This window comes from Myotis daubentonii, chromosome 11 (genome assembly GCF_963259705.1).
Source record: "Myotis daubentonii chromosome 11, mMyoDau2.1, whole genome shotgun sequence".
In the NCBI taxonomy this organism is placed as follows: domain Eukaryota; kingdom Metazoa; phylum Chordata; class Mammalia; order Chiroptera; family Vespertilionidae; genus Myotis; species Myotis daubentonii.
The window spans coordinates 43,818,752-43,846,615 of record NC_081850.1 but is presented as its reverse complement, the minus strand read 5'-3'; the positions used below and the strand labels follow the sequence as shown (position 1 = coordinate 43,846,615).

At 36.0% G+C, this 27,864-nt stretch overlaps 1 protein-coding gene across 6 annotated transcripts in view; it reads right to left on the bottom strand.

Annotated features, from left to right (window-relative positions):
* Window positions 1-27,864, bottom strand: part of VPS13A (vacuolar protein sorting 13 homolog A) — a 206,911-nt gene that overhangs the window by 126,159 nt on the left and 52,888 nt on the right. For all 6 annotated transcript variants that reach the window (XR_009447628.1, XM_059656963.1, XM_059656964.1 and 3 more), the window contains 14 exons: window positions 25,616-25,673; window positions 24,660-24,787; window positions 24,094-24,200; window positions 21,545-21,716; window positions 18,642-18,704; window positions 17,793-17,925; window positions 16,912-17,006; window positions 16,462-16,604; window positions 14,558-14,747; window positions 14,356-14,470; window positions 12,901-13,037; window positions 9,987-10,119; window positions 6,844-6,961; window positions 4,245-4,383 (listed from right to left, as the gene is read on the bottom strand). Coding sequence is in view for 5 of the 6 variants with exons in the window: in XM_059656963.1 (XP_059512946.1) it covers window positions 4,245-4,383; window positions 6,844-6,961; window positions 9,987-10,119; window positions 12,901-13,037; window positions 14,356-14,470; window positions 14,558-14,747; window positions 16,462-16,604; window positions 16,912-17,006; window positions 17,793-17,925; window positions 18,642-18,704; window positions 21,545-21,716; window positions 24,094-24,200; window positions 24,660-24,787; window positions 25,616-25,673 (1,731 nt within the window). In the remaining variant the exon portion in view is untranslated. The remainder of the gene's footprint in view (window positions 1-4,244; window positions 4,384-6,843; window positions 6,962-9,986; window positions 10,120-12,900; window positions 13,038-14,355; window positions 14,471-14,557; window positions 14,748-16,461; window positions 16,605-16,911; window positions 17,007-17,792; window positions 17,926-18,641; window positions 18,705-21,544; window positions 21,717-24,093; window positions 24,201-24,659; window positions 24,788-25,615; window positions 25,674-27,864) is intronic.

Genomic DNA, 27,864 nt, shown 5'->3' with positions numbered 1-27,864 from the left:
TAGCAGTATTCTTCCACATTCCTTAGAACTTTGTGCATAAAAGATCATGTAATCTGCAAATAAATATAGTTTTTATTTTCTGTTTCCATCCTGTCTTTATTCTTCTTGACTACTGCAGAGGCTAAAACCTTCAGTATATAAGTCTAAATAGAAGTGGTGAGAAAAGATATTCCTGATCTTATGAAAAGATGATATGGAAAGCATTTAGTGTTTTTCAAATTAAGAATGATATCAGCTATAGGTTTTTATCCAAGATGTTCTTTACCAGGTAGTGGATGCTACTTTTCCCCCTCAGTTTGTTAACAGTCTTTAGCATGAATGATTGTTGGATTCTGTCAATACTTTTTCTTCTTCTACTGAGATGATCAGATATTTTTTCTCCTTTACTCTATGAATGTGGTTAATAACACAGACTGGTGAACCATATTTGCTTTCTTAGAATAAATGTGTTTGGTTATAGTATGATATATTTTTTACATATCAAAATATTTGGTTGTACTATTTGTTAAGGATTTTTACATCTGTGTTAATGAACACATTAGTCTATAGTTTTCTTTTCTCATAATTCCTTTGTCAGGTTACAATAGAATAATGCATGCAAAGAAATAAGAAAGTATCACCCATGCACAGTAAAAAAAAAAAAAAAAAAAAGGCAGAAAACAGTGTAAGAGAAATTACAGGTATTGGACTTAACTGCAAAAACTTTAAACTGTCTTAAATACTCTCAGCTAGAAAGAACTGTGAAGAACTAAAGAAAAAGAAAATAGTGAGGTCACAATAAGTAGAAAATATTAATAAGAAGATAGGAATTATAAAAAGAAATGAAACAAAAATTCTAGATGTGAAAAGTACAATAACTAAAAAAATGCATTCGAGAATTTCAATAAGATATTTGAGCTAGCAGAAGAAAGAATCAGAAAATTAAGACAGGTCTATCAAAATTGACAAGAAGGAATAAAGAAAAGTGAACAAAGCCTATGAGACCTGTGGGACACCATGGAATAAATATATGCAATATGAAAATCCCAGCAGAACAGAAATGGGACAGAAGAAAAGTCTTCAAAAATAATAGTCAAAAAATAACAGCCAAATGTGATAAAATACATGAATCTAAAAAAATACAAGTTTACTAAAATCAAAGTAACATACACTCAAATAGACCCATACCAAAACATAATCAGTTAAATGACACTCAAAGAGAGAAGAAGCCAGTCTCCTTATACGAGGTATCGTTAAATTAACAGATTTCTTGTAAGAAACCATGAAGGACAAAAAGTAATAGAATGACAATTAAAGGACTTTTTGACCACATGTTAGGCAAAGGCTTCAGATGAGATAAAAAGCTTCGTCCATTAAAAAAATATCTATATATAGTATAAATTAAGTTTCATCAAATTTAAAACCTCTGCTCTTAAAAAATAAATAAGCTCAGCAACAGACTATGAAAAAATATAGCAACACACTAAAGTGTTTAGTGTAATGGTACAACATATCAGTAACTTACTCTCAAATGGTTTGAGAAAAAACTTCTTTACACTATTTTTACAAGATTTCTATAAGTTTGAAATTATTTTAAAAGTAAAATGTTAAACCTAAAAAAATCAGAATGTTAAAAAGAGAAAAAGGTGAATAGATATTTTCTTTTTTTTTAAATATATTTTATTGATTTTTTACAGAGAGGAAGGGAGAGAGATAGAGAGTTAGAAACATCAATGAGAGAGAAACATCGATCAGCTGCCTCCTGCACATCTCCCACTGGGGATATGCCCGCAACCCAGGTACATGCCCTTGACCGGAATCGAACCTGGGACCCCTCAATCCGCAGGCCGACGCTCTATCCACTGAGCCAAACCGGTTTCGGCGATATTTTCTTTTTGAAATTCATTTGTAAGGAGAGGTAAGGCATCCTATCTAATAATAGACAAATAGGGTAATTAACCGTAGATCCGCTACGCTTCCCATTGGCTAATCAGCAAGGTATGCAAATTAACTGCCAACCATGATGGCGGCCGGCAGCCACGCAGCTGAAGCGAACATGAGGTTTGCTTGCTCCAGCGAAGGAGGAAGCCAAGGTTCCCCGCCTGCCGCGGCCCGGCTATGAGCTCCGGAAGCAACAATGTTTCAATTATAGAAGCTAAACAAACCCCAGATACCTGCTTTCAGCTGGCCAGGGCCTCAGAGCTTAGAGCGCCAGTGATGGCAAAAGAGTTTCAATTATAGAAGCTAAACAAACCCAGATACCTGCTTTCAGCCAGCCAGGCCTCAGAGCTGGAGCTGGCTCTCAGCTCCAGTGACAGATATAGAAGGTAAATAAATCCCAGAATCAAAAGAAAAAGAAAAAAAGGAGAGGCTAGGAGCTTCAGTCGCCCGCCAGCCTGAAAACAGCCCTCAGCCCCTCATCCAGACTGGCCAGGCACCCCAGTGGGGACCCCCATCCTAAAGGGGATGTGACCAGGTGCAAACAGCCATCAGCCTCTCATCCAGGCTGGCCAGGCACCCAAGCGGGACCCCCACCCTGATCCGGGACACTCTTCAGGGCAAACCTGCCGGCCCCCACCCGTGCACCAGGCCGCTATCCTTTATAGTAAAAGGCTAATATACAAACTGACCCTAACAGCAGAAAGACTGGGAATGACTGGGAATGACTGGTCACTATGACACACACTGACCACCAGGGGGCAGACGCTCCATGCAGGTGCTGCTGTCTGGTGGTCAGTGCGCTCTCACATGGGGGAGGTCTGCTCAGCCACAAGCCAGGCTGATGGCTGCCAGTACAGCGGTGGTGGTGGGAGCCTCTCCTGCCTCCTCAGCAGCACTAAGGATGTCTGACTGCAGCTTAGGTCTGCTCCCTGCTGGCAAGTGGACATCCCCCGAGGGCTGCCGGGCTGCCGGGCTGCCAGAGGGATGTCTGATTGCCATCTTAGGTCCAATCCCCTGGGGAGCAGGCCTAAGCCAGCAAGTGGTCATCCCCTGAGGGGTCCCAGACTGTAAGAGGGCACAGGCCAGGCTGAGGGACACCCCCTCCCCCTGAGTGCACAAATTTTTGTGCACTGGGCCTCTAGTATAATATAAAACCCAGAAATCATGAAGGAAAAATCTAGTAACTTTGACTACATAAAATATAAAAAATTCGGCATGGCAAAAATAAATGTATCAGATTTTAAAAAATAACACATTTTTTAACACATTTTTTAAAAAGTGCTAATTTCCTTAGCTAGAAAACCGTAACTTAACAAAAGACACAAACAGCTGTTTTCAGAATTAGAAATGCATATACCCAATACACTTATGAAAATAGGTTCCATATTATTTATAAAGAAATTTGAATCAAAACCACAAGATAACATTTTTTCATTTAATAGAATTTAACATTTTTTAATAGTCAAGATTAATGAGAATGGATAAACATTTACTATTTACTATTGGTGGGACTATAAATTAGTACTCAAAGTAGAAAAGAAATTTGGCAAAGTTCATTAAATTATAAAATTTATAGTTTTTTACTCAATAATTCTACTTCTAGGAATTTATATAATAATTAAAATATACCCAAATAAATGAATAAGGAAGTTCAAAACCATTCTTTTATAACTATGAACACTCATAACAATACGAATGCCCATCAAAACGGATTATGTTAGTTAAAGGATAGTATACTCACATAATTCACTACTACAGGCTGGGGAAAAGTAGGCTCATGTGGAAAATAACAAAATAAACTCTGTGCTCACAACTGTAAATCTACTTTTGCCCCATCCTATATATCACCATAAAAAAGAATAAGGTAGATCTGTGCTAACAGGAAAATATCTTTGAGGTGTGTAACATAGATAATTATAATTAAAGAATACAGATTCAGAACAGTAAGTGTATTCCCACTTACATAAATTTTAAGAACACAATATATATACTTGTATGTGCACATACACACAGGTGCATATGTTTGTATGTGTGTGTACTAGCATATGTCATAAACATTTTAAGAAAACTAGAGATGCAATGGTTAATAGTGTTATCACTGAGGAGAAAAATTAGAGGCTGGAAAAGTGAAGATAGGTAGACATCACTTTTCTTTATGATATGCATTTTTTACTTCATCATTTGCTCTTTTAAAATGTAGTAATTTTTAAAGGTCTGTTCATAATGAATTGAGTTGTTTTTACCCTAAATTTCTGGGGTTGTTAAAATACTATTTGTGAATTCTTTTTAATTTTTGCTTTTGTTAATTTTGTAAATAACATTACCTGAAATGGCTTGACAGGGGCATGTACTTCAGTTGCAGGTGTGGGTTTTGGAATGCTTTCAATCAATTCCAAAATTCCTTGAAGCTTTTTATCTGAGATTCGCAAAGAAATCAGTGGTAACTTTCCAAAAATCTTGAATCTATTTCAAAAAGAGGGGAATCACTATAAAGCAATTTTCATTCTGATTTAAGTGAATTAATTAAAAGGATGAGACTGTTTCCCTTAAATTATCCAAAAATAATCAAATGTGATTTTACCACTAAAAATTATCCACCGTCCATGGACAAACTATCCCATAATCTCCACTAAAATTTACATTTGACCTATTGACCAGTCTCATTAGATAAAATAATCTCATTATTTTTCAGAAGCTTATTTTTTAATGTTATTATGTTTATTATCTCTTTTATTATTTGCCAAGGACAGTTAACAATGACTATTTATCAAGTGTTAATTACATGATAGGCATTAAGGAAAGCACTTGATATGCATTATGCTAAATAGTCTCACAACCCAAGAGGGAGTCCATTTATTTCTGTCCCCTATTTCTTATAAAGTTCCCATATGTATACAGTTCCTATCAGGAAACTAAGGCTTTAACATGTTCAAATAACTTGTCTAAGAGATTATACATCTAAAACCAATTTTAAAATTCTGACCTGACTGAAAAGGAAAAATTACATGATCATATAAATAGATCCATGTGACAAAATCCAACATACATTCATAATTTAAAAAAAAAAAAGAACTCTCAGTCAACTAGACTAAAGGACAACTTCCTCAACTGGAAAAATCATCAGTTAACATTATACTTAGTGAAGAAACTCAATGTTTTCCAACTAAGATTAGGTATAAAGCAAAGATATTCCTCTCATCACTCCTTTTCAAGATGGTACCTAAAGACCTAGCCAATGCAATAAAGCAAGAAAAGGAAATAAAAGCCATATAGATTGGAAAAGAAAACATAGAACTATCTTTGTTCAATGATGAAATGTGGCCTATATAGAAAACCCAAATAATAAAAGAAAAGCAAAATTAAATAAAACAAAACAAAAAACTAATAGCCATGGAACTAATAGCCATTATTGTAAGGTTGCAAGGTACAAACTTAACACACAATAGTCAATCCCTTTCCTATAAACCAACAACAAAAAAGTGGAATTTGAAATTAAAAACACAATATTATTTATATTAGTGCCCCTAACAGAAATACTCAGGTATAAATCTAACAAGATATATACAAGATCTACAGAGAAAAACTGCAGAACTCTGAAGAATGAAATCAGAGAACTACATAAATACAGACACTCCATTTCATAAGTAGGAAGACTCAATATTGTCAAAATGTCAATTCTTCCCAAATTGATCTGTAGATTCAATGCAATCATGAACAAAATCCCAGCAACTTATTTAATGAATATTAACAAAATAATTCTAAAATTTGTATGAAGATGCAAAAGAACAGAATAGCCAACATAATATTAGAGGAGAAGAACAAGGTTGGTAGACTGACACTCCCTGACTTCAAGACTTACTATAAAGCTACAGTAAATAAGACACTGATACTAGTGAAAGAGTAAACAAAGAGATCACTCAGCCAGAATAGAGGGCCCTGGAATAGACCTCCAAAAATACAGTCAACTGGTCTTGGATCAGGCTCCAAACACAATACAATGGAGCAAAGACATTCACTTCAACAAATGGTGGTGGAATAACTGGACACCTACATGCAAGAAAAATGAATCTAGATAAAAGACCTTAACCCTTCACAAAACTCAAAATGGATTACAGACCTAAATGTAAAACAAAAAACGACAGAACTCCAAAAGATAAATTCACGAAAACCTAGTTTACTTCAGACATGGCCATGACATCTTTTTATACAAAGGCACAATTCATGAAAAAATAAAAATTGATAAACTGGACCTCATTAAAATTAAAACTTCTGCTCTATAAGAGACAATGAAACCACAACGCACTTATTAGAATGACCAAAATCTGGAATATTGACAATACCAAATAATGGCAATGGTGTGAACAGCAGGAACTCTCATTCGTTGCTGTTGGAAATGCAAAAAGGTGCAGCCACTTTGGAAGAAGTTTGGTGTCTTCTCACAGAAGTAAACATTATTTAACCATAGATCCAGTTACTGAGCTCCTTGGTATATACCCAAAGGAGTTGAAACTTATGTCCCCACAAAAACCATCACACAAATGTTTATAACATCTTTACTCATAATTTCATATGAATGAAGCTTATCCACATAAACTTTATATTCCAACTGTATAGTCAAAACCTGGAAGCAACCAAGATGTCTGTCAATAGGTGACTAGATAAACTGTGGTATAACAGACAATGGAATATTATTCAGAACTAAAAAGAAATGAGCTATGAAGTCATGAGAAGACATGGAAGAACTTTAAATGCATGTTACTAAGTGCAAGATGCTAATCAGAAAAGGCAACATATTGGTCTTAGCTGTTTTGGCTCAGTTGGTAGAGTGTCAGCCTGAGGACTGAGAATCAATGAAATATGGTATTGCCTTAGCTTCAGAATTACTAAGAAAATCTATTACCACATGAAACGAACAATACATACTTCGGCATCCTTATATCCATGAAAACCATGGCCTTAGAGAATTCCACATTGAAGTGCAAAGGTACCAAAACATGCTGTGTAGATACATTGAGTTTTCGTGCTTCTTTCCAATTATCACCTAATTATAGAAAACAGTATATTTAACACATGTGTAATTTGAAAGACACTAAACCTAAAATTATTTTTAATACTTCATAGTCACACACTGCATGATATGGGGAAACCTTCCCACCCACATCAAGATAATCTTTAATACCACATGCCCAGGCACACACACACAACAATTGGCAGGTAAATTCTTTTCCCTTTCACATTTTACTTCTGCTGCTTCACAAGACTGCGTTTTAATAGGAAAAATGCTTATAAGAAACAACAACATAGTTTTAATCAAATCTACTGCGCATTCACTGGTAATCACTGTAACCAGCTAAATACTTTACCAAAAACCCAACATGGCTCTAAGGCAGTGGTTCTCAACCTTCTGGCCCTTTAAATACAGTTCCTCATGTTGTGACCCAATCATAAAATTATTTTCGTTGCTACTTCATAACTGTAATGTTGCTACTGTTATGAATCATAATGTAAATATCTGATATGCAGGATGGTCTTAGGCGACCCCCATGAAAGGGTTGTTCGAACTGCCAAAGGGGTCGCAACCCACAGGTTGAGAACCACTGCTCTAAGGCAATAATGACTAAAGTAAGGAAGATCGCAGTTTTTCAGTATTAACTCACAAAAGCTGCCATTTATTCAAGATTTGTAACTGGTACCGCTCTAGGCAATGTTTAAACTTTCACTTAATTCTCACAATGATGTATAACCATCTCATTTTAGAAAACTGAGACACAGGAATGTATAACTTGCTTATGGCCAAAAGGCTAGGTAGTAAGAAAAGCTGAAATTTACATCCAGGTCTGGCAACATTCACTGCAGTGTTACAAGCCTAAATTTTCAATAAGGCAATGCTAAGTAACTGACAGAGTAGCCTTAGAACATTAGATAAAAATCATGGATTCAGCCCCGGCTGGCATGGATCAGTGGTTAAGCGTTTTCCTGTGAACCAGGAGATCACGGTTCGATTCCCAGTCAGAGCACTTGCCCAGGTTGTGGGCTCAATCCCCAGTGTGGGGCATGTAGGAGGCATTTGATCAGTGATTCTCTCTCATCATTGATGTTTCTATCTCTCCCTCTCACTATCTCTCTGAAATCAATAAAAATATACATATTTTTTAAAGGTCATGGATTCAAGTGCCCAAAATATTACAGGTAAGTGAAAGAAAAAACAGGATATAATACTACATGTCATGTTAAAAACGCACTCAAAATATTCCCACTCATAAGCAACACACAAGCATATTCCATATACTCATAGGTACATACATTGAAAAAAACAGCAAAAGGATATGCAGTGAAATACATTACATGCATGATCTCATTTGAACCTAATAATTCCGTAAGTCAGATAAAATCCTCAGCCAAAAAAAACCAAGCGAACAAAGGATTAGATTCTTGGAGATAGATAATAAAATGGATCTTATGACAATTTTTGAATTCTAAATATACTGAGATGAAAGACATATTTCTTCACTTCTCAATTTACAGGTAAAAAACTATGATATTCAGAGTCTGTATTTCAGTATTTATCAAAAGAATATATGACAATCACAGAAAGTAACCTAATGTCAAAAACCTTTGCTCAAAAAATACTTTTTTAAGAATAGTTAATGCTTCTCAAAAACATTCCAAGGAATTCCAATACTTTTCTCAAAAACATTCTAAGGAATTCCAATACTTTTCAGACAATAATGATGTATTTCAATTTTTTTTCACAAGCATCTCAATACCTTAAATATAAGTATAAGCTAATGGGCTTCAAAAACTAGTGACCAACAGGTACCAGACATACCAAAATTTAGTAATTTATTTACTGAAAAAAATTTATGAATTTTCTATAAATAATTTACATGCGCCACCCACTATACTCCTTTGACACCAACTGGAATATGATAAAAACAAAAACCAATTTCATTACCCTAAAGCAGGGGTCCTCAAACTTTTTAAACAGGGAGCCAGTTCACTGTCCCTCAGACCATTGGAGGGCCGGACTATAGTTTAAAAAAAAACTATGAACAAATTCCTATGCACACTGCACATATCTTATTTTGAAGTAAAAAAACAAAATGGGAGCAAATACAATATTTGTATTTGCATGTGGCCCACGGGCCGTAGTTTGAGGACCCCTGCCCTAAAGCAAATATAGTCAGACAAATAAAACAAAAATGTCCCAGTCCTATATAAACTAACATTTTTAATAACCATTACTTCAGGTTCTCTATTGCTTCTCCTTTCATTAGTTAACTCAGTTAATTAAAATGTGACTATATACACACAGAGAGATCTCTAAAAACAGTCACCAATCCACCTTTGTTGAATTATCTGAATGTTTACTAACACCCAGGAATTCAAAAGCAATATAACACAGTGGAAAGAGGGCTCAAATTATCAGGGCTCTTTCACTATTCTTTAGTAGCTCCTGACAAGTGAATTTCTGGCTCTACGACTAGGTCTGGATCAGAGATTTCTGATTAGTACAAAAGAATGAATTGGGGTAAGTTATGCTTAAGATAGGGATCCACCTCCATCTTGCAGTGGCTATTTATAGCTGGGGATGCCTAGGCTGGTTTCATTCCCTCTTGAGTAGTCTCTTCTGATTATTCCACTGTGTAATACAAATATTTTTAAAAATGTGTCAATGTTTTCTAATCTTATGCAAATACTGGAGAGCACTGGTCTAGATCAGGATTTGTCAATATCAGCACTACTGGAATTTGGGCCAAATTAAGTCTTTGTTGACATTCCTCTACATTCTATGTTTAGTAGCATCCCTGACCTTCATCCACTAAATACTAGTGGTGCCCCGACTGTCCATGTGTTACAACCAAAAATGTCTCCAGACACTGACAGTATCTTTTGCGAGGTAAAATCACTCCCAATTTAGATATTACTCTTATCTACTACATACTTCTAATTAAAAAATATGGAAGCTCCAACATATTTAGAATGAAGGTCTTCAGAGAAACTGCCTAAACACCTAATTAATCACTTCAGCAAAATGAACAATACATAATGCACTGTATACTTACCAACTCTGCTGTAAAGCAGCTGAATGCTTGTAAGGTGAATATCAAAGGAATCATAAGCTCTACGCATTATCTCTTCAAGTCTGGCCCCACCTTGTTTCATATCTGGTAATTGTGAACGACTTTTGCTTGTCACCTAGAAGTTAATTTTAAAAGTTTAGATGGTGCAAAATACTCCAAAATGAAAAGATCAGGTTTTCATCTTTCAGAATATAATATAAAAAGTTAACTGGGGAGGATAAACTCACAAGCTGACATATAAGGCTATTAGAAATGTCTTTAGCCAAGGCCAGCGTGCTCAGTGGGTAGAGTGTTCGCACACCCACTGAAGGATCGCAGGTTTGATTCCCCATCAAGGGAACATACCTGGTTTGCAGGTTGGATCCCAGCCCCAGTTGGAGCACCTGTGGGAGGCAACCAGTGGATGTCAACTCTCTCTCACATCAATGTTTCTCTCTCTCTCTCTCTCTCTCCCCCTCTCCTCCCTCCTCTCTCCCTTACTTCTACTCTCTCTAAAAATCAATGAAAAAAATATCTTTGGTGAGAATTAATGAAACAAAATAATAATCTTTATCCATGACATGTGTAAGAAGAAGGTTAGATATAAAGTGAATTTTTATATATTGTTATATTTCCTAACTCTTTATATTAAAAGAAGGGAACCAAGCTAGTTCTGGAGAATAATACATCTAAATTATTTTAAAATCTGGTGTGAAGCCTTTTTATTAAAAACAAAAAGGCTTATAAAACATTTCTTTGGCATGATGACAGGTATTTAAATAGTTTTATAATAAGAACTGAAAGTCCAGGACTAAATATTAGGACAGCTGAATTTTATTTCCAACTCTGTCATTTATGTGACCTCAAGCAAGTTATATTTGTATCTTATTTTTATCTCCCCTTTATTGATGTACTATGCACACTACTTTTCTTTTTAAATATATTTTATTGATTTTTTACAGAGAGGAAGGGAGAGGGATAGAGTTAGAAACATCGATGAGAGAAACATCGATCAGCTGCCTCCTGCACACTCCCCACTGGGGATGTGCCCGCAACCAAGGTACATGCCCTTGACTGGAATCGAACCCGGAACCCTTGAGTCCGCAGGCCGACGCTCTGTCCGCTGAGCCAAACTGGTTAGGGCTACTTTTCTTTTTTCACATAAATATCTTGGAGATCACTCCACAGCAGTATATCAAGATCTTACACACATATATATGTGTATATATATACATATATACATATATACATATATATATGTATGTATATATACACACACACATACACATTGGTATATACACAAATATATATGTATATAGGTTTTTAAATAAAACTATATACATACATATAGATTTTATATAGCTCATGTGTACACAATCAAAATTCAGTATCTCTCTTTGAAAAGTAATGACTTTTAAGCAAAAAATTAAGCAAATTGCCTAAGATCACAAAACAAGATTACTATCCTTACAGCTGACCTTATGCTCTCTCAACTATAACAGACTGCCTTGAACCAATTCCATAACCACATTAAAATATGAATAATTAGCTGTATAAATATTATAACTGTAAATTCAGCAGTTGTCTATAGAATTATCAACTGAAGAATAAAAGATAGAAAAACGGAGAATGTCAAGAAAAGGCACATATTTGTTAGAAAGCCAGAAAGAGCATTCCTATATTATCCATCCTTCTTGGGTCTTTAAATAGTTACAGCTATTCCTCTACATTTAATGATATAGAGCAGTGTTATCCAATAGAACTTTCTACAATGTTGAATTTGTTCTCCATCTGTGCTGTTTAATACAATAGCTACTAGACACTTGTGACTATTAAACACTTGAATGTGGCTAATGTGACTAAGGAACTAAATTTTTATCTTACTTTATTTTAATCAACTTAATCAACCATATATAATCAGGGGGTACTATATAAACCAGGGGTGGGAACATCGAGCCCGCTAGCCACATAAGGCCCATGAAATCATATGATCTGGCCCTTTCAAGGCATTAGGGGTGACTTAATTGAATATTTGACCAAATATAGCAGGCTAATTTTTAAGTGGATAATTTTGTATTGCCCACAAATTATGTTATAAATATACAAATGGGTCTTGGCAAAAAAAAAAGGTTCCCACCCCTGAACAGTCCAAATCTGGAAATACAAAAAAAAAAAAAGTATTCTCTATTCAAAATTAAGGAAGGCCCAGCCTGTGTGTGTGGATCATGGTTGAGCATGGTCCTATGCACCAGGAGATCACAGGTTCGATTCCAGCTCAGGACACATGTCCAGACTGCAGGATTGATCCCCAGTATGGGGCGTGCAGGAGGCAGCCAATCGATGTTTCTCATCAACATATCTCTCTCTCTCTATCCCTCTCCTTCCCTCTCTCTAAAATCAATCAAAACATATTTTTAAAAAAACTAAGGAATAAAAATATACATAAGTGGATAGAACTACGTAAATTAGGTAAATGCAAGACAACCATCTCTCAATTTAGGATTATTTAATAGAAATTAAAATATCAATATCTAAAGTTATATACATACAAAAATTCAGAAGGACGAAGATTATGTGATTACTTCCAGAACTCCCTCACACCCTCTGTACTGTAATTAATCCAGTAATAAACTTAAATTGAAAAGGAAATCAACTCCTTAGGCATTACTCTCGAATTCTACGTATAATTATAATTCTTTGGTTCACCTCTGACCTGTGGAGTTCAATTGTTCATTTTGCTTTTCGAAATGTAGGAAAACTACCTAATTAAATGAAATCATTTTATTCACCAGAAAAGATTTCTCATAAGTCTAAAAACCAATATACCAAATCAAACTTTCTTAAAAAAACAAAACATATTTTAAACAAAGAAATACCCTAAGTACCATATTCCAAGATAAATATTATTAGTATATACCTTTAAATGACCAAGATCCAAAAGAAGCAGATTTGACGTAGGGCTGAAAATTCCATCTTGTGGGATAATAACATATGAAGCTTTCAAATTAATTCTGAGATCAAGAACTTTCTGTGTTTCAATAATATACAGTAGACCTGCAGAAATTAAATCTTCACAATGAGTATTTTTCACAAATTACTCAAAAAATAGTTATTAAATGAACTGATAGCACAATCTTAAAATAATGTGAAATAAGAATTCATTTTAAAATGACCTTGAGCAAATTATTTTCAATATCAAGTAAAAGTATTTGTTAGTTAATATATACACTCCTAATTAAATATAACTAAGTACAAAATTAAAATGATTCTTCAAATAAATGTTGTTTTTAAGCCCCCCCCAAAAAACATTTTAGGTAATATTCAGGAGATAATATATCTAAAAAAATTAAGTATTATGAAACATATATTCATAATCCCTATATTAGAATCTATATAATTTTTTCCAAATCATGAACTTAATACAACTACATCTACCATACTGAACAATAATTCTTTATACTTATGACATTACTGAGACGAGAAAAATCCTGGATAATTAAATCACCTCAACAAAACCGTATGTAAAACAGAAAAGGCAACAAAGCAGAGTTCTCCATTCCTCAGATATTTCATTAACTTGAGGTGTTTTATTCTAATAAATTTAATCCATTCACTTTCATGTGATTTATATACCAAACGAATCTATTTTATGGTCTCAAATCTAGCATGAGCTGTTAAATCTAAAATTATTATCAACTATCAAATTATAATGACCCCATGAGATGAAATTCTGTAAGCAGCTATTGCATCAATTTGAATCAATAAACAATGTTAATTTATAAAGTTTAGGACATCTGATACTCAAAAAGAAAGGGACCTGAGTTCACAAAAGAACAACAACAACCAAACACACACAAGTACTATGATGAGGATCAGATATTTTTAACATAAATTCTGAGAAAATAAAAATGACAATAGGACACTAATATGTAAAATTCTGAATAGCTGGACTGAAAAAATTTAAGTGATGTAGTTTATTTAATGTGTATAACCTTTATACTTCAATCAAAAAATTTTGTTCAGACCAGGTAGAGGCTAGAAAACATCACAAGAGAACTGAAAGGCAAAGGGGAATTAAACCAAAAAGACCATTGCATGAAGTTCTATGATTTTATAAAAGAATTCAAAGGCCAATTTCTGTCAAACACAATTTCAAAAATCCCAACAAAATTTTGTAATTAACTTGAATGTAGTTAATAGGTTTGACCTGAGTGTAAGGAATAATTGTTATATCTGCGTTTAAATTTAAGTATAAAATTAGTTTCAATTAAACTGTATCTAGTCTAGAAAGAAACTTAATACATTACTAAAATCAGCTTTAAATGCCTAAGAGTTTAGTACAAGATTCAGTATGTAATACTGGCATTTTTACCTGTTGCTGTCTTATCACGAAATTCTTCAAGTTTTGTCAAAGTCGCTGAAGTGAGCTGTGCTAGATTTACCTCTTTTGGAGGTCTGAAGAATTCCACTATACTATTCACTGTTCTCTGGGAAAAATAAGTATCATTAAAATTAGGCATAAAATCAAACCAAATTTAAATATATTAAAATTTAGAAATTTAAAAAATGCTTACTGCATCATATATTATTTCTAAAGGTTCAGCTTCTATGATACACCTTTGAGCAACAGTTTCATCTAATGGATTTGTCTCAAATGTAATCTGGAAAAGTGATGCAGCATTATCCAGTGAGGATAGGAGGCGGGGTTTTGTTGAATTATCTGGTAGGCCAGTAACATGAAAGGAATCTATTCTGGTTTCAAATCTGCATGAAAAAAGAATAAATATTAGCAATAGATATACTTTGTGCTTAAAAGACTACCATTAAAAATTAAAAGAAAACAATGAATGGGAAAAATTAATTGAAAATATTTTATGTGATAAGAGACTTATATAAATAATATAAAAAGAACACTTACAACTCAGTAATAAAGACAACCTAATTTGAAAATGAGCAAAAGAACTTAAAGATATTTTTCCAAAAAAATATAGTGACTAAGCATATGAAAAGATGTTCAACTTCACTAGCAATCAGGGAAATGGAAATACAAATCGAACCAGTGAGACTAGTTTATACCCATTAAGATGGCTATAAGCAAAAGGAAAAATTAGTGTTGCCAATGATACAGATAAATTTGAAACCTAATACACTACTGGTAGAAATGGAAAAGTCTGGCAATTCCTCCAAAGGTTAAGCAGAGTTACCATGTGAAACAATTTACTCCTAGTTATATACTCAAGGTAATTTAAAACTTAATGACACAAAATATTGTCCATGAATATTCATAGCAGCATTATGCATAATACCCAATAAGTGAAAATAATCCATTACCCATCATCTGATGAATGGACAAAATGTGGTATATCCATATACTGGAATATTATTAGGGATTAAAAATGAATGCTATACCATGGATGAACCTTGAAATATGGTAAGTGAAAGACAGACAGCAAGGCCATATTACATGATTCTGTGCATATTAAATGCCCAAAACAAAGTCTTAGGAATAAAGTAAATTAGTTATTGCTGACACAAGGGAGGGAGGCAATGAGGAGTGACAACTAATGAGTATTAGGGTTTCGTTTTTAGGGTGTAAAAATGTTCTGGAATTACCTGATAAACATAACAATGTAATGTGGCATACAGTGTCACAAACAAATGAATTGCACACTTTAAATGAATTGTATATGTGAATTATATCTCAGTAAAGCTATTTTTTATTATTTTTAAAATCTTTATTGTTGAAAGTATTACATGTTCCCTTTTTCCCTCATTGACCCAGCCCAGCCCACCCCTGTCCCCCCACCCAAGGCCTTTACCACCCTATTGCCTGTGTTCCTGGTTTGTTTTTTTAATTAATCTTTATTGTTCAAAGTATTGCAGATGTACCTTTTTTCCCCGAAGTAAAGTCATTTTTAAAAACAAAAGTGAAATACATTTCCAAATAAACACCAAACTATTAATGTTGTTTTTTCTTTGTATAGTGTGGCTTACTGAGGTTTTTGTATTATCCTTTAGTGTCCTTCTAGTTTCCTGAGCATGCACAGTGTTCTACTGAATATGTATTATTTTAATAATTATAATCTATATATATTACTGAAAAAAAATCTAAGTTCCTAAAAATACAAAAGGATATATTAAGCCATAGTACTCTTTGGAAAATACGGTAAAATTGTAATCTATCTTCCAATTTCACAGTGAATTTTTTCTTACAGATAAAAGATGGCTCAGTGATTGAGCCATCATGGCTCAGTGATTGAGCATTGATCTATGAACCAGGAGATCATGGTTCGATTCTGGGTCCGAGCACATGCCCAGATTGCAGGCTCATCCCCAGTATGGGGTATGCAGGAGGCAGCTGAAAGATGATTCTCTCTCATCATTAACGTTTCTATCTCTCTCTCCCTCTCCCTTCCTGTCTGAAATCAATAAAAATATATTTTTTAAAGAAGATAAAAGAAAATAAATGAATACTTACTTTATTGCTTGTGCTCCTGGTCTTTGTACAACCCAAGTGCTAAATTCTTCTACTACAATATTTAACAGCTCACGTTTTTGTTGTTCTTCTCTTAGAACAATAGACATACTTTTCAAGTGCATGTACAACTTCATGGCTTCAAACTAGAGTATATTCAGATGAATAAAATTAAATACACACACATATGTATGTATATCAAACATTCTTATTCATATCCTATTCACATAATTTACTCTTTCCAAAAACCAGAAGACAGTTTAAAAGCAACCCTTATATCTTAAAGAATCACCCTATAACATTACAAAGTATGGGACAATATTTATCCCTACCTTGGAAATTAAAATAAAAACAATATTTATAGACCCAGAAGAAAAACACAGAACAAGTCAGTAATTCCAAAAAGATTAAAAATATCTTTCAACAGTGAGATATAAGGCATCAAAACCTTACTGATTTTGGCAAGGTTGGGTCAACTGCTGTTTCACTATAGCCAATTGCTTCATAGAGTAAAGTTTTTTCTTCAGGTGTCAAGATTTCTTCAAGACCTACAAATTATAAACAAAGTGTTCTATGTTTTTAACTAATAACAAGATAAAACTAACCCATAATTTAGATGCCTTTAATAAATTAAATGTAAATTTTACTCTTTTGATAATACTTCTAAGACATTATAATCACAATGTTAGAATGACATTGGCAATTTTAGGATTATTCTCCAAAACTATAAATTTCTAAATACTGGTATCAACCAAGAGCTTACAAAATGGCTAACTGTATTTGGCACTGTACTAGGCAATACACCTAGCACAAAAATTAAGTAGTACTAATATCATAATTTCCCCCAGTTTTACAATTAATAAAACTGAGATTCAAAGAGCTAAATAACTTACCAGAGACACAGTGCTAATAAGTGATAGATTCAGTATGTAAACCTAAGTCCCTAAGACCTCAATGCTTTAATCTTAAGCATTTGGTTAGGAAAATCTTTATAAGAAATCAATTAAATAAAAATTTACAATGGTTTATACACTTTTGAAATCTTTATTTATCTGTTATTGTGCTATATGCATTTACCAAATCCCCTAGGCATAAAACTCTTTTGTGAACACTAGTAAAATAATAAAATTATTTAATTTTTACTAGTCATATATTTATAATTTTTTAGTAGTAATTTTATTGATAACAAGAATAAAGTATGTATCATATGCATATATACTTAAAATATTTAATTAGAGAGAGAACTTTCTGCAAAACAATTTTCATACCTGATGATTAACTACATTACCATACCTGATGATTAACTGCACTACTATAAAATAAAATGAACATACTTCCAGGTTTAACATCGGGCTGCTGTTCTTTAGTTTTTGGTTCTGACCAAGTCCACAACCAGTTAAACCATCCTTTATTTTCCTCTGAATCTTTTGTTCCTTCTTTGTATATCCTGTATCCAGCTTTCTTTACCTAAAATATATAAATTTTTAATTAAATGACAAATTATCCTTTAACAATCTAAAGAAATATAAGCCTGACATTTCCAAAACCTGTTTACTTGAGTAAATAAATGTAAACATTCTACAAACTGACAAGAGAATAAAGTAACTGCAATATTAGCCAAACATAAGAATTAGTATTACAAGGCAGTTAACCCCACTGTCTTACACAGAAAGATAATTTAAAAAAAAAATCAAATTGGTTTTTCATCTTCACATTTACTCTGAGTATAAATCCAATAACCTAGAAATAATATTTTTCCAACAGAATCTGATTTAAATGAATGTGGCAAAACATTAAATCAAATTTTCTTATGACAAACACAAAAAAGCAAATTTGTAAATGCAAATGAAAACACAGTATACCAAAATTTGGGGAAGCTGCTAAAGAAGTAGTTATGGGAGAAGGGCAAATTTATATCACTAGACTCCTATACAATATAGTCCTCCCTTATCTGCTTTTCACTTTCTGTGTTTTCAGTTACCCTCTGTCAACCATGGTCTGAAAATATTAAATGGAAAATTACAGAAATAAAAATGCATAAGCGTTAAAAAAAAAAAAAGCAAATTTGAACCTGTTTTAGGAAACAGTATATTACAGCACAATACTAATAATATCACAGCACCTGTCAAATCTATATGGACTCTAGATTTGTTTTTACTAACTGAAAGATAATCTGGAATTACCTCAACTTCTGCCTGTTGTCTCACTATAGTAATGTTAAATACATCCAGAGTCTTCTCCAACTCCTGAAAATATAAAGGAAAATGTATTTACATAAACAATTATAAAACAATTATAAATAACTTTAGTATATATAATCTGTCAAACTGCTGTACTGAAGATATGATAGAAAGCAGAAAACAGATCATCCATCAACATAATATTCCTGGTTAAATTCTGAGAAACAATGTCAGCTTGGAAGTTAGTAATGATAAAAAATTTTCTGAACAAAGAAATCTTACAGCATGCATATGAATTACAACTCCATAAGATTTACAGATATATACTAAAAGATACCAAACATGCACTGTTTAAAATGATTTTTATCTGGGTTTTAACTATAGGCAAGGGTAAACACAGTGTCACTTTCAACTAAAAATACAATTTATAAAACCTTCATATAACGTGCATAGTTCCTATGCCATCATCAAGATGCTTCAAGTAAATCTAGACACACTTAAAACTTGTTTTTACCCAAAACCGGTTTGGCTCAGTGGATAGAGCGTCGGCCTGCGGACTGAAGGGTCCCAGGTTCGATTCCAGTCAAAGGCATGTACCTTGGGTTGCGGGCACATCCCCAGTGGGAGATGTGCAGGAGACAGCTGATTGATGTTACTCTCTCATCGACGTTTCTGACTCTCTATCTCTCTCCCTTCCTCTCTGTGAAAAATCAGTAAAATATATTTTTTTAAAAAAACAACAAAAAAAACCAAAAACTTGTTTTTAAATTTTTCAAAGCTGTTGTGGCTATTAAAATAAGCTGATAAAAGCTAAATCTCTCATCATATCTCCATACATTATTTCCATGATTACATTTGGGAGTTTCACATGCAAAGAATTTTTTTCCCAAAGACAAGCAACCATGACCCACTAATATCTAGAAAACAACTTAGGGTGCTACTGTCCAGCAGGCGTGGAGGATTTAGGTTAAGGTAAAAATGGCTTAAGTATGGAAATCTGTAACCAACCCAAAGACCTCTAAAAACTAAGCATTTATATTAGTCTTGGTCTTAAGAAAGTCTCCTACCTCAAAAACAAAAATAAAACTCAATCTTTAGGAGTTGCAAATTGGATCAGAACAGTTACATTAATTTCAAGAAGTTAACTCCTCTTAGTGTCCTTAAGCTGTACTTCATCCATCTGTAAAACAGTTCCTTCTAGAATATACCACTGTAATGGTAAAAGATAAGATGACGAATACTTAGAGAACTCTCAAAATAAATAAAGGTAAAGTTGCTGGTAAAGACTAGAAATGCCACAGGAATTAAAAGAAAAAGAGCTCTATCTGGGCAGAAAATTCAGGAAAATTCATATAAGAGATAGGACTGAGGCAGAACTTGAGGTTTAAGTAAAACTGGAAAAGCAAAGATGAGGAAAGGCAAATGAAATACATGAGTACAGATTTGGCTATAAGCATAAGCAAAATGTACATGATAGGAAATTCTATTTGATTAATGCACAGTTAGATGGTTTACACAGGGGAAATGCAGTGGTGACATAATGTAAGGCTTTGGAAACAACAGAGAACTTGGAATCAATGTACAAAAACATTTTAGCCTTTAAGGTTAAAAAAAATCTTAATACATAAAAACCCTGGGTTGTAATGACCAGTAATGACCGAGGATTGACCACCCCGAAGTCAGTCCTGCAGTCAGCGCTGGGTTGCCATGGCAAACCAGCGCTGACTGCTTCCACTGCAGGCGGTGCTCCAGCACTGACTGCTGAGGGGGCTGGCTATGAATCAGGGCCAGAGAGAGGCCTGAAGAGAGAAGCAGGGACTGATCCGTTGCCTCTGTGGCAGCTTTTGATTAGCAATTGCTTCTGTCTTTCTCTCCCAGTCTGGCCAGCAGCCACGCCTCCATTTCTCTCCAGGCCTCCACCAGTGCTGCTGATCAGCCTGCCTTTCTGATCAGGCCCCGTTGATAAGCCCAGAGACGCTGACTGGCATAAGAACTGACCAATCAGAACCAAATGTGGGTGCTGTGAAGAACCAATGGCTGCCTAAGAGGTGGAGCTTCAGACGCTGACTGGCATAAAAACCGACCAATCAGAACCAAATCTGGGTACTGTGGGAGCCAATGGCTGCCTAGGAGGCAGAGCTTTTGATGCTGACTGGCATAGAAACTGACCAATCAGAACCAAATTGGCCAGCAGAGGAGGGCAGTTGGGGGGCAAGATCAGTCCGGCAGGGGAGGGCCATTGGGGGCGAGATCAGGCCAGCAGGGGAGGGCAGTTAGAGGTGATCAGGCAGGCTGGCAGAGGCAGTTAGGGGCTACCAGGCCAGCAGGGGAGGGCAGTTAGGGGTGATCAGACTGGCAGACAGAGGCAGTTAGGGGTTATCAGGCAGGCAGGCAGGTGAGCAGTTAGGAGCCAGTGGTCCCAGATTGTGAGAGGGATGTCCAAATGCCAGGTTAGGATGTCCTAAACGGGCAGTTGGACATCCCCCAAGAGGTCCCCAATTGGAGAGGGTACAGGCTGGGCTGAGGGAACCACCCTTCTGTGCACGAATTTCGTGCACTGGGCCTCTAGTGTCTTAATAATATAAAGCTTCAAGTTATTATTTGCATGAACCCAAATCTCTCCAGATTCAGAATAATCTCATCTTCCAAAAGCTCCCAGGAGAATAACACCGAAGCTTCTATCACCCAACTGAGTTTAAACTGGAGTAAGAAAAAAGTGTAAGTAAAAGAGAGAGAATGGTTTTTGAGGTAGACTTTCTCAAGACGTAGGCAAATATAAATGCTTAATTTTTAGAGGCCTTTGGGTTGGTTACAGATTTCCACAATTAGAACAAATAATGAGGAAGTCCATAAAGACTTAGAAGTTTTAAGGCACAAAATATTCAACTATTTTTTAAAATGCTAACCTCCAAACAGCTGAGAAGTTCCACAGGTGGCTTCTTATTTATTAGCTTTTTCTTATAGAGTTCTTTATATTGCTTCATTTGTTGCCGATGATCGCTAATATGTTTCCATGACCACATCCGCAAGTGGGGGCAAACATTTACTTCAAGAATACCATGTATAGCATAAGCCCACCTAGTTAAAAAACAAAAACATAAACCCTACACTTAACACCCTCAAACCAACAGTATGATATAAATTGATATTGCTTCTACTCTAACATACATAACTATCATTCAAAGAATAATAAAATGGTATGTAATGTGAGCACCTGCTTTTTCCCATCATATTTGTTTTTAGAGTAATTAATATTATCTTTCCTAAGTGAAAATAAGCAAAATCTTTAAATTTTATTGCAATAAATATGTCTCCAGAAAAACTATTAAAATATTAATGGGCAAACAGCACTTTAGTCCCATGAATAATAATTAAAATAGTCAACTGAAAGAGTAATTGCAATTTCTAGAAACTATGCAAGAGCTTAATAACTGTAATGACAAGACTTTGAATTTCAAAAAGGGGTAGTACTTTATATACGCCTGTAACCATTTCAGATTTAATAACACGTTTAATGTGTATAATACAAAAGTTTGAAACTTTTAAAGACACTGCTAGACAAAAAACTGGAATATGGTTCAATAATTCAAAAAATACAGTGAATAAATGTTATTCTAGTACTCCAGTTATAAATTCCATTATAAAGAATCCCTTAAGTAATTTATAATTGCAAATCAAACTATAGTTTGTGTTGGTCTTTAGAGTATCTTAAAAAAGTCAAGAAATTCACTTTTATGTTATATTCTTATAATCTTTAAAAAAGGCCCTAACCAGTTTGGTTCAGTGGATAGAGCTTCAGCCTGCGGACTCAAGGGCCCCAGGTTCGATTCCGGTCAAGGGCATGTACCTTGGTTGTGGGCACATTCCCATTAGGGGGTGTGCAGGAAGCAGCTGATCGATGTTTTTCTCTCTCATGGGTGTTTCTAACTCTCTATCCCTCTCCCTTCCTCTCTGTAAAAAAATCAATAAAATATATATTTTTAAAAAATCTTTTAAAAAGTTTTAGTTTGAGCAAATCCACTTACAGAAATTTACCTGAAGAAAATGAAAAGACTACATCAAAAAGATATATGCACCCCCACATTCACTGCCACATTATCTACAATAGCCAAGACATGAAGAGAACCTAAGTATCCACTGACGAAAGAATGAATAAAGAAAATGTGGTAATATCTACACTAATAAAAGAGAAAAATGGTAATTGGCGTACGATGATACCCTTTTCATTGGCTAATCAGGGCTATATGCAAATTAACTGCCAACTAAGATTGGCAGTTAACTGCCAACAAGATTGCGGTTAATTTGCATATGTAGGCACAATGCAGGGAGGCGAAAGGGAAAGCAGGAAGAAGCCCCCTGCCACTGACAGTGATCAGAAACCCAGGGGGGAGCTAAGAGCTGGGGGGCAGGGCAAAGGCGGCCCTGGGGCCGCCTTTGCCCTGCCCCCCAGCCATGATCGGAGAATCAGGCGCCTTTTCCACCCTGGCCAGTGATAGCAGGAAGTAGGGGTGGAGACAGCGATGGGATCTGGGCACGGTCGAAGCTGGCAGTCCCAGGAGCTAGGGGCCCCTTGCCTGGGCCTAAAGCGGAGCCCACGATCGCAAGGCCGCTGCAGCTGTGGGTCCCCGCTGCCCGGGCTGAACGCCTCAGCCAGAGGCATCCTGCAGGGGCAGGGGCGGAGCCCGCATGATCGCAGCGCCCCCCGCTGCCACTGCAGGTCCCCGCTGCCCGGGCCAGACGCCTAGGCCAGAGGCATCAGGCCTGGGCTGGGGGCAGAACCAGTGATGGAGGGAAATGAGGGTCCCCTGCCCAGGCCGATCCTGCGATTGGAGGGTGATGGGGGTCAACGCCTGAGGGTTCCCAGTATGTGAGAGGGGGCAGGCTGGGCTGAGGGACACTCCCCCCCACCCCCCACACCCAGTGCACGAATTTCGTGCACCGGGCCCCTAGTATACACAATAATGGAATATTATTTAGCCATAAAAAAAATCTTGCCACTTATGACAACATGAATGAACCCTGAGAACATTATGCTAAGTGAAGTGAGTAAAAAAAGGACAAAAATATATGATTTCACTCATATATAGAATCTTTAGGTGACAGGAAATGAGCTCATAGGTATAGAAAATATGTTGGTGGTTGCCAGAGGCAGAGTTTGGGGTGAGCAAAATGGGTGAAGGGGGTCAAAAGTTACAAACTTTCAGTTATAAAATAAATAAGTCATGGGGATATGATGTACAGCATTGCAACTAAACTTAATAATACTGCACTGCATATTTAAAAGTTGCTAAGAGAGTAGATCTTAAAAGTTCTTATCACAAGAAAAATTTTGTAGCTCCATATGGTAGGAATGGTAACTAAGGGTGATAATTTGAATCATTATGTTGTACACCTGAAACTAATATAAAATTGTATATCAATTAAACTTCAATCTAAAAAATTTAAGACATTTTACCATTCTCTGGCATGGCCGTGAACAGGTACATCAGGTTTGAATTTCCTATATGGCAGATTTTGCGTCATCATATCAACTGATTCAAGAAGCTCCATAAGACTGAAATACTGAAGGATGAAAAAAATAAAGCTCTTAGATGTTTCAGATTTTTTCCAATTATTGAAGCTAAGTTAAACTTTGTAAAGGAAATTTTACCATGTAACTATGAATTTTTAAAAAACATAAATAAATTGACAAATAAAAGGGAACCAGAAGCATAAATATGAAAAACATATAACAAACTGGCCTTTGCCCAAGGGGAGGAAGGTGGGAGTGACTGGACAAAGAAGGTGAAGGTAAAAGCTAAAGAACACATATGCATACCATGGACACAGACAATAATTTGGTAAAGGCCAGGAAGAGGTAGAGAGGGGAGGATGGAGGGGGGCAAAGGTGGGGGAAAGGAATAATGTCAACATTAAAAATGTTTTAACAAAAAAAATTTTTTAAAAGGAAAACATTTAAAATCTTAGTTCTATTTTTATCAAACTATAACTCACAATTTAAAATACCATTTAAAAAATCACCTGTGGTTTATTAAATTCAATAGCTATGTCATGTAATTCAACATCCAATTTTATCTTGGGGGCAGAAAAGTCAAAATCAGATCGGCGATTCATCTGAAGTTTGGCTTTAGCAGATATGGGGCGAAATACTGGAAAATAATATAAATTTTAATAAATTAAACTGAGTTACATTTCAAGAGTTTCATAGTACTAAAAGGATCGAGTTGAAAATACTGATTTTCATGTCTTATATATTCTTTTACAGTTCCATATTTCCACAATGCTATGATTTCGTCAGATGAACTGTAATTTAATTGGTGAAAAAGTTTCTGTTATCTTTTTTCTATCTATAATTGACATTGTTGTCTGTAAGCCAAAAAAAGAAATAATTTCAGGAAGGATAGTCTATGGTTAACAACAATGTCAGTCGAGTTATCCATCACCAATCAATATTTATTGAGTGCCTTGAGGATAGAAGAAACAGCACTCTTTTTAACTGCATATTTTAATAACTTATTTCTGATTACTAAAATACTACATGTTCATTTCAGACTATTTAATATCAGAAAAAATTTAAGTACACATTTTTAAAATAGTAAGGTCACACTATAGACTGCAGCATCTAGCCTTATTAAATTGCATTTGCCATGTTAAAATGTCTTTAAGAATTATCATAGCTTTATTAAATAGAGAACTCACAATTTATTAACAATCACTCTTACTGGACATTTTTCTTTCCTGGTTTTGATATATAGCCAAAAGCTCCCCAACAATGAATGACATATATGTGTTTTCTTTTGCATATATATGTGTGTGTGTGTGTGTGTATATATACATACATATCACAAATACATTTAATTACATGAGATATTAACATGAAAAGGCACAGTTACATCAACAATATTCATTTAAAATTTATTAATAAATAAATAAAATAAAATAAAATTTGCAATTTTTACTTTAGGAAACATGCTTACCAAAATCATAACCTTCTGGAACAATATTTTCATCAACAATGCCATTCCTCAAGCTGTCCTATTAAAAGATAAATTACTTTTATTTACATTAATGACAATATATCTTTATCTGACAAAACCCTATTGTATGCAAATGAAAAAGTTTAAAAGCAATTTATAAAAAATTAATAACTCAAACTTAGGAGGATTCTGATAAAAGAAAATATTAAAGTGGTATGGATAATAGTTCATTAAAGACAATTATCTCATAAAAGAATACCTTAGAAATATTAAGATATATGTTTAAACATGTTTATATATAGGCACATATACAAAATATGACAAAATTCAATACCCATTTATGATTAAAACTCTCTATGCCAAAGTGGCTATAGAGGTACAATTACACTTGACCATAGTAAAGGGAATATATGACAAAACCACAGCTCATATAACATTCAACAGTGAAAAGTTCAGAGTTTTCCTCTAAGGTCAGGAACAAGACAAGGATGTCCATTGTCACTACTTTTATTTAACACTAGAGGCCTGGTGCAGGAATTCGTGCACCGGTGGGGTCCCTCGGCCTGGCTGGCAATTGGGGCCAATTGAGGATGGCTAGCCAGGCGCGAGGTACCATGGGAGGTTGGCCAGCTACGAGAGGTTGGCTGTGGGAGCGCATTAACCACCAGGGGCAGATCCTACGTTGAGGGTCTGCACCCTGGTGGTCAGTGCATGTCATAGCTACTGGCCAGACATCTGGTTGTAATGGTCACTTAGGCTTTCATATATATATATATATATATATATATATATATATGAGAGGCCCGGTGCACAAAAATTTGTGCACTCGGGGGGAAGGGGGGTCCCTCAGCCCGGCCTGTGCCCTCTCGCAGTCTGGGACCCCTCGATAACGACCTGCTGGCTTAGGCCTGCTCCCGGGTGGCAGAGGGCAGGCCCAATCCCTAGGTGCAGCCCCTGGTCGGGCTCAGAGCAGGGCCGATTGGGGAGTTGGGGCACCGCCCCGTCATGCACAGAACAGGGCAGATTGGGAGGTTGTGATGCCACCCTCAGTCACGCTCAGGGTAGGGCCAATTAGGGGGTTGGGGCACCGTCCCCTGTCACACTCAAGGCAGAGTCGATGGGGAGGTTGCGGCGCCACCCCGTCACACACAGAGCAGGGCCCATCAGGGGGTTGGGGCACCGCCCTCTATCACCCACAGAGCAGGGCCAATCAGGGGGTTGGGGCGCCGCCACTCTCACACTCAGGTCAGGGCCGATGGGGAGGTTATGGCTCTACCCCATCACACACAGAGCAGGGCCCGTGGGGGGGTGAGGGGGGGTGGGGAGCTCCCCCCTATCAGGCACAGAGCAGGGCTGCTCAGGAGGTTGGGGCCCCGCCCCCTGTCACACACAGAGCCGCAGGGCGATCAGGGGGTTTGGGCGCTGCCCCTTGTCATGCTGATCCCGGTGCCAGGGGGCATATTACCCTTTTACTATATAGGGTAGAGGCCTGGTGCATGGGTGGGGCCGGCTGGTTTGCCCTGAAGGGTGTCCTGGATCAGGGTGGGGGTCCCCAGTGGGGTGCCTGGCCAGTCTGGGTGAGGGGCTGAGGGCTGTTTTCAGGCTGGGAGTGACTGAAGTTCCCAACCGCTCCTTTTTTTCTTTATTATTCTGGGCCAGCTTTACCTTGAGGCTTGGCTCCAGCTCTTAGGCCTCCTCTGCTGAAAGTAGGTTTCTGGCCTTTGTTTACAATGTTGTGAATCTGCTGGCTGAAGTCTGCCGGTATTTGTTACAATGTTTCTTAAACTGCCAGCTCAGAGGCCTGCAGCCGCAGGCGGGGAATGTTGGTTTCCTCCAACAATCCTCCGTCACTGAGGCAAGCAAACCTCATGTTAGTTTCAAGCTGCCTGGCTGCCGGCCGCCATCTTGGCTGACAGTAATTTGCATATCTCGCTGATTAGCCAATGAAAAGGGTAGCAGTTGTACGCCAATTACCATGTTTCTCTTTTATTAGTGTAGATAGTAGAATACACAAATTCAGTAAAGATGCAGGACACAAAAATCAATATACAGAAATCGGTTGCATTTCTTATACACTGGTAACAAACCATCAGAAAGCAAAATTAAGAAAATAATTCCATTTACAACTAAATCAAGAAGAAAAAAAACTTAGAAATAAATTTAACTAAGAAAGTGAAAGACCTGTACACTGAAAACTGTAAGACTTTCCTAAAAGAAACTGAAGACACAAGTAAGTGGAAAGATATTCC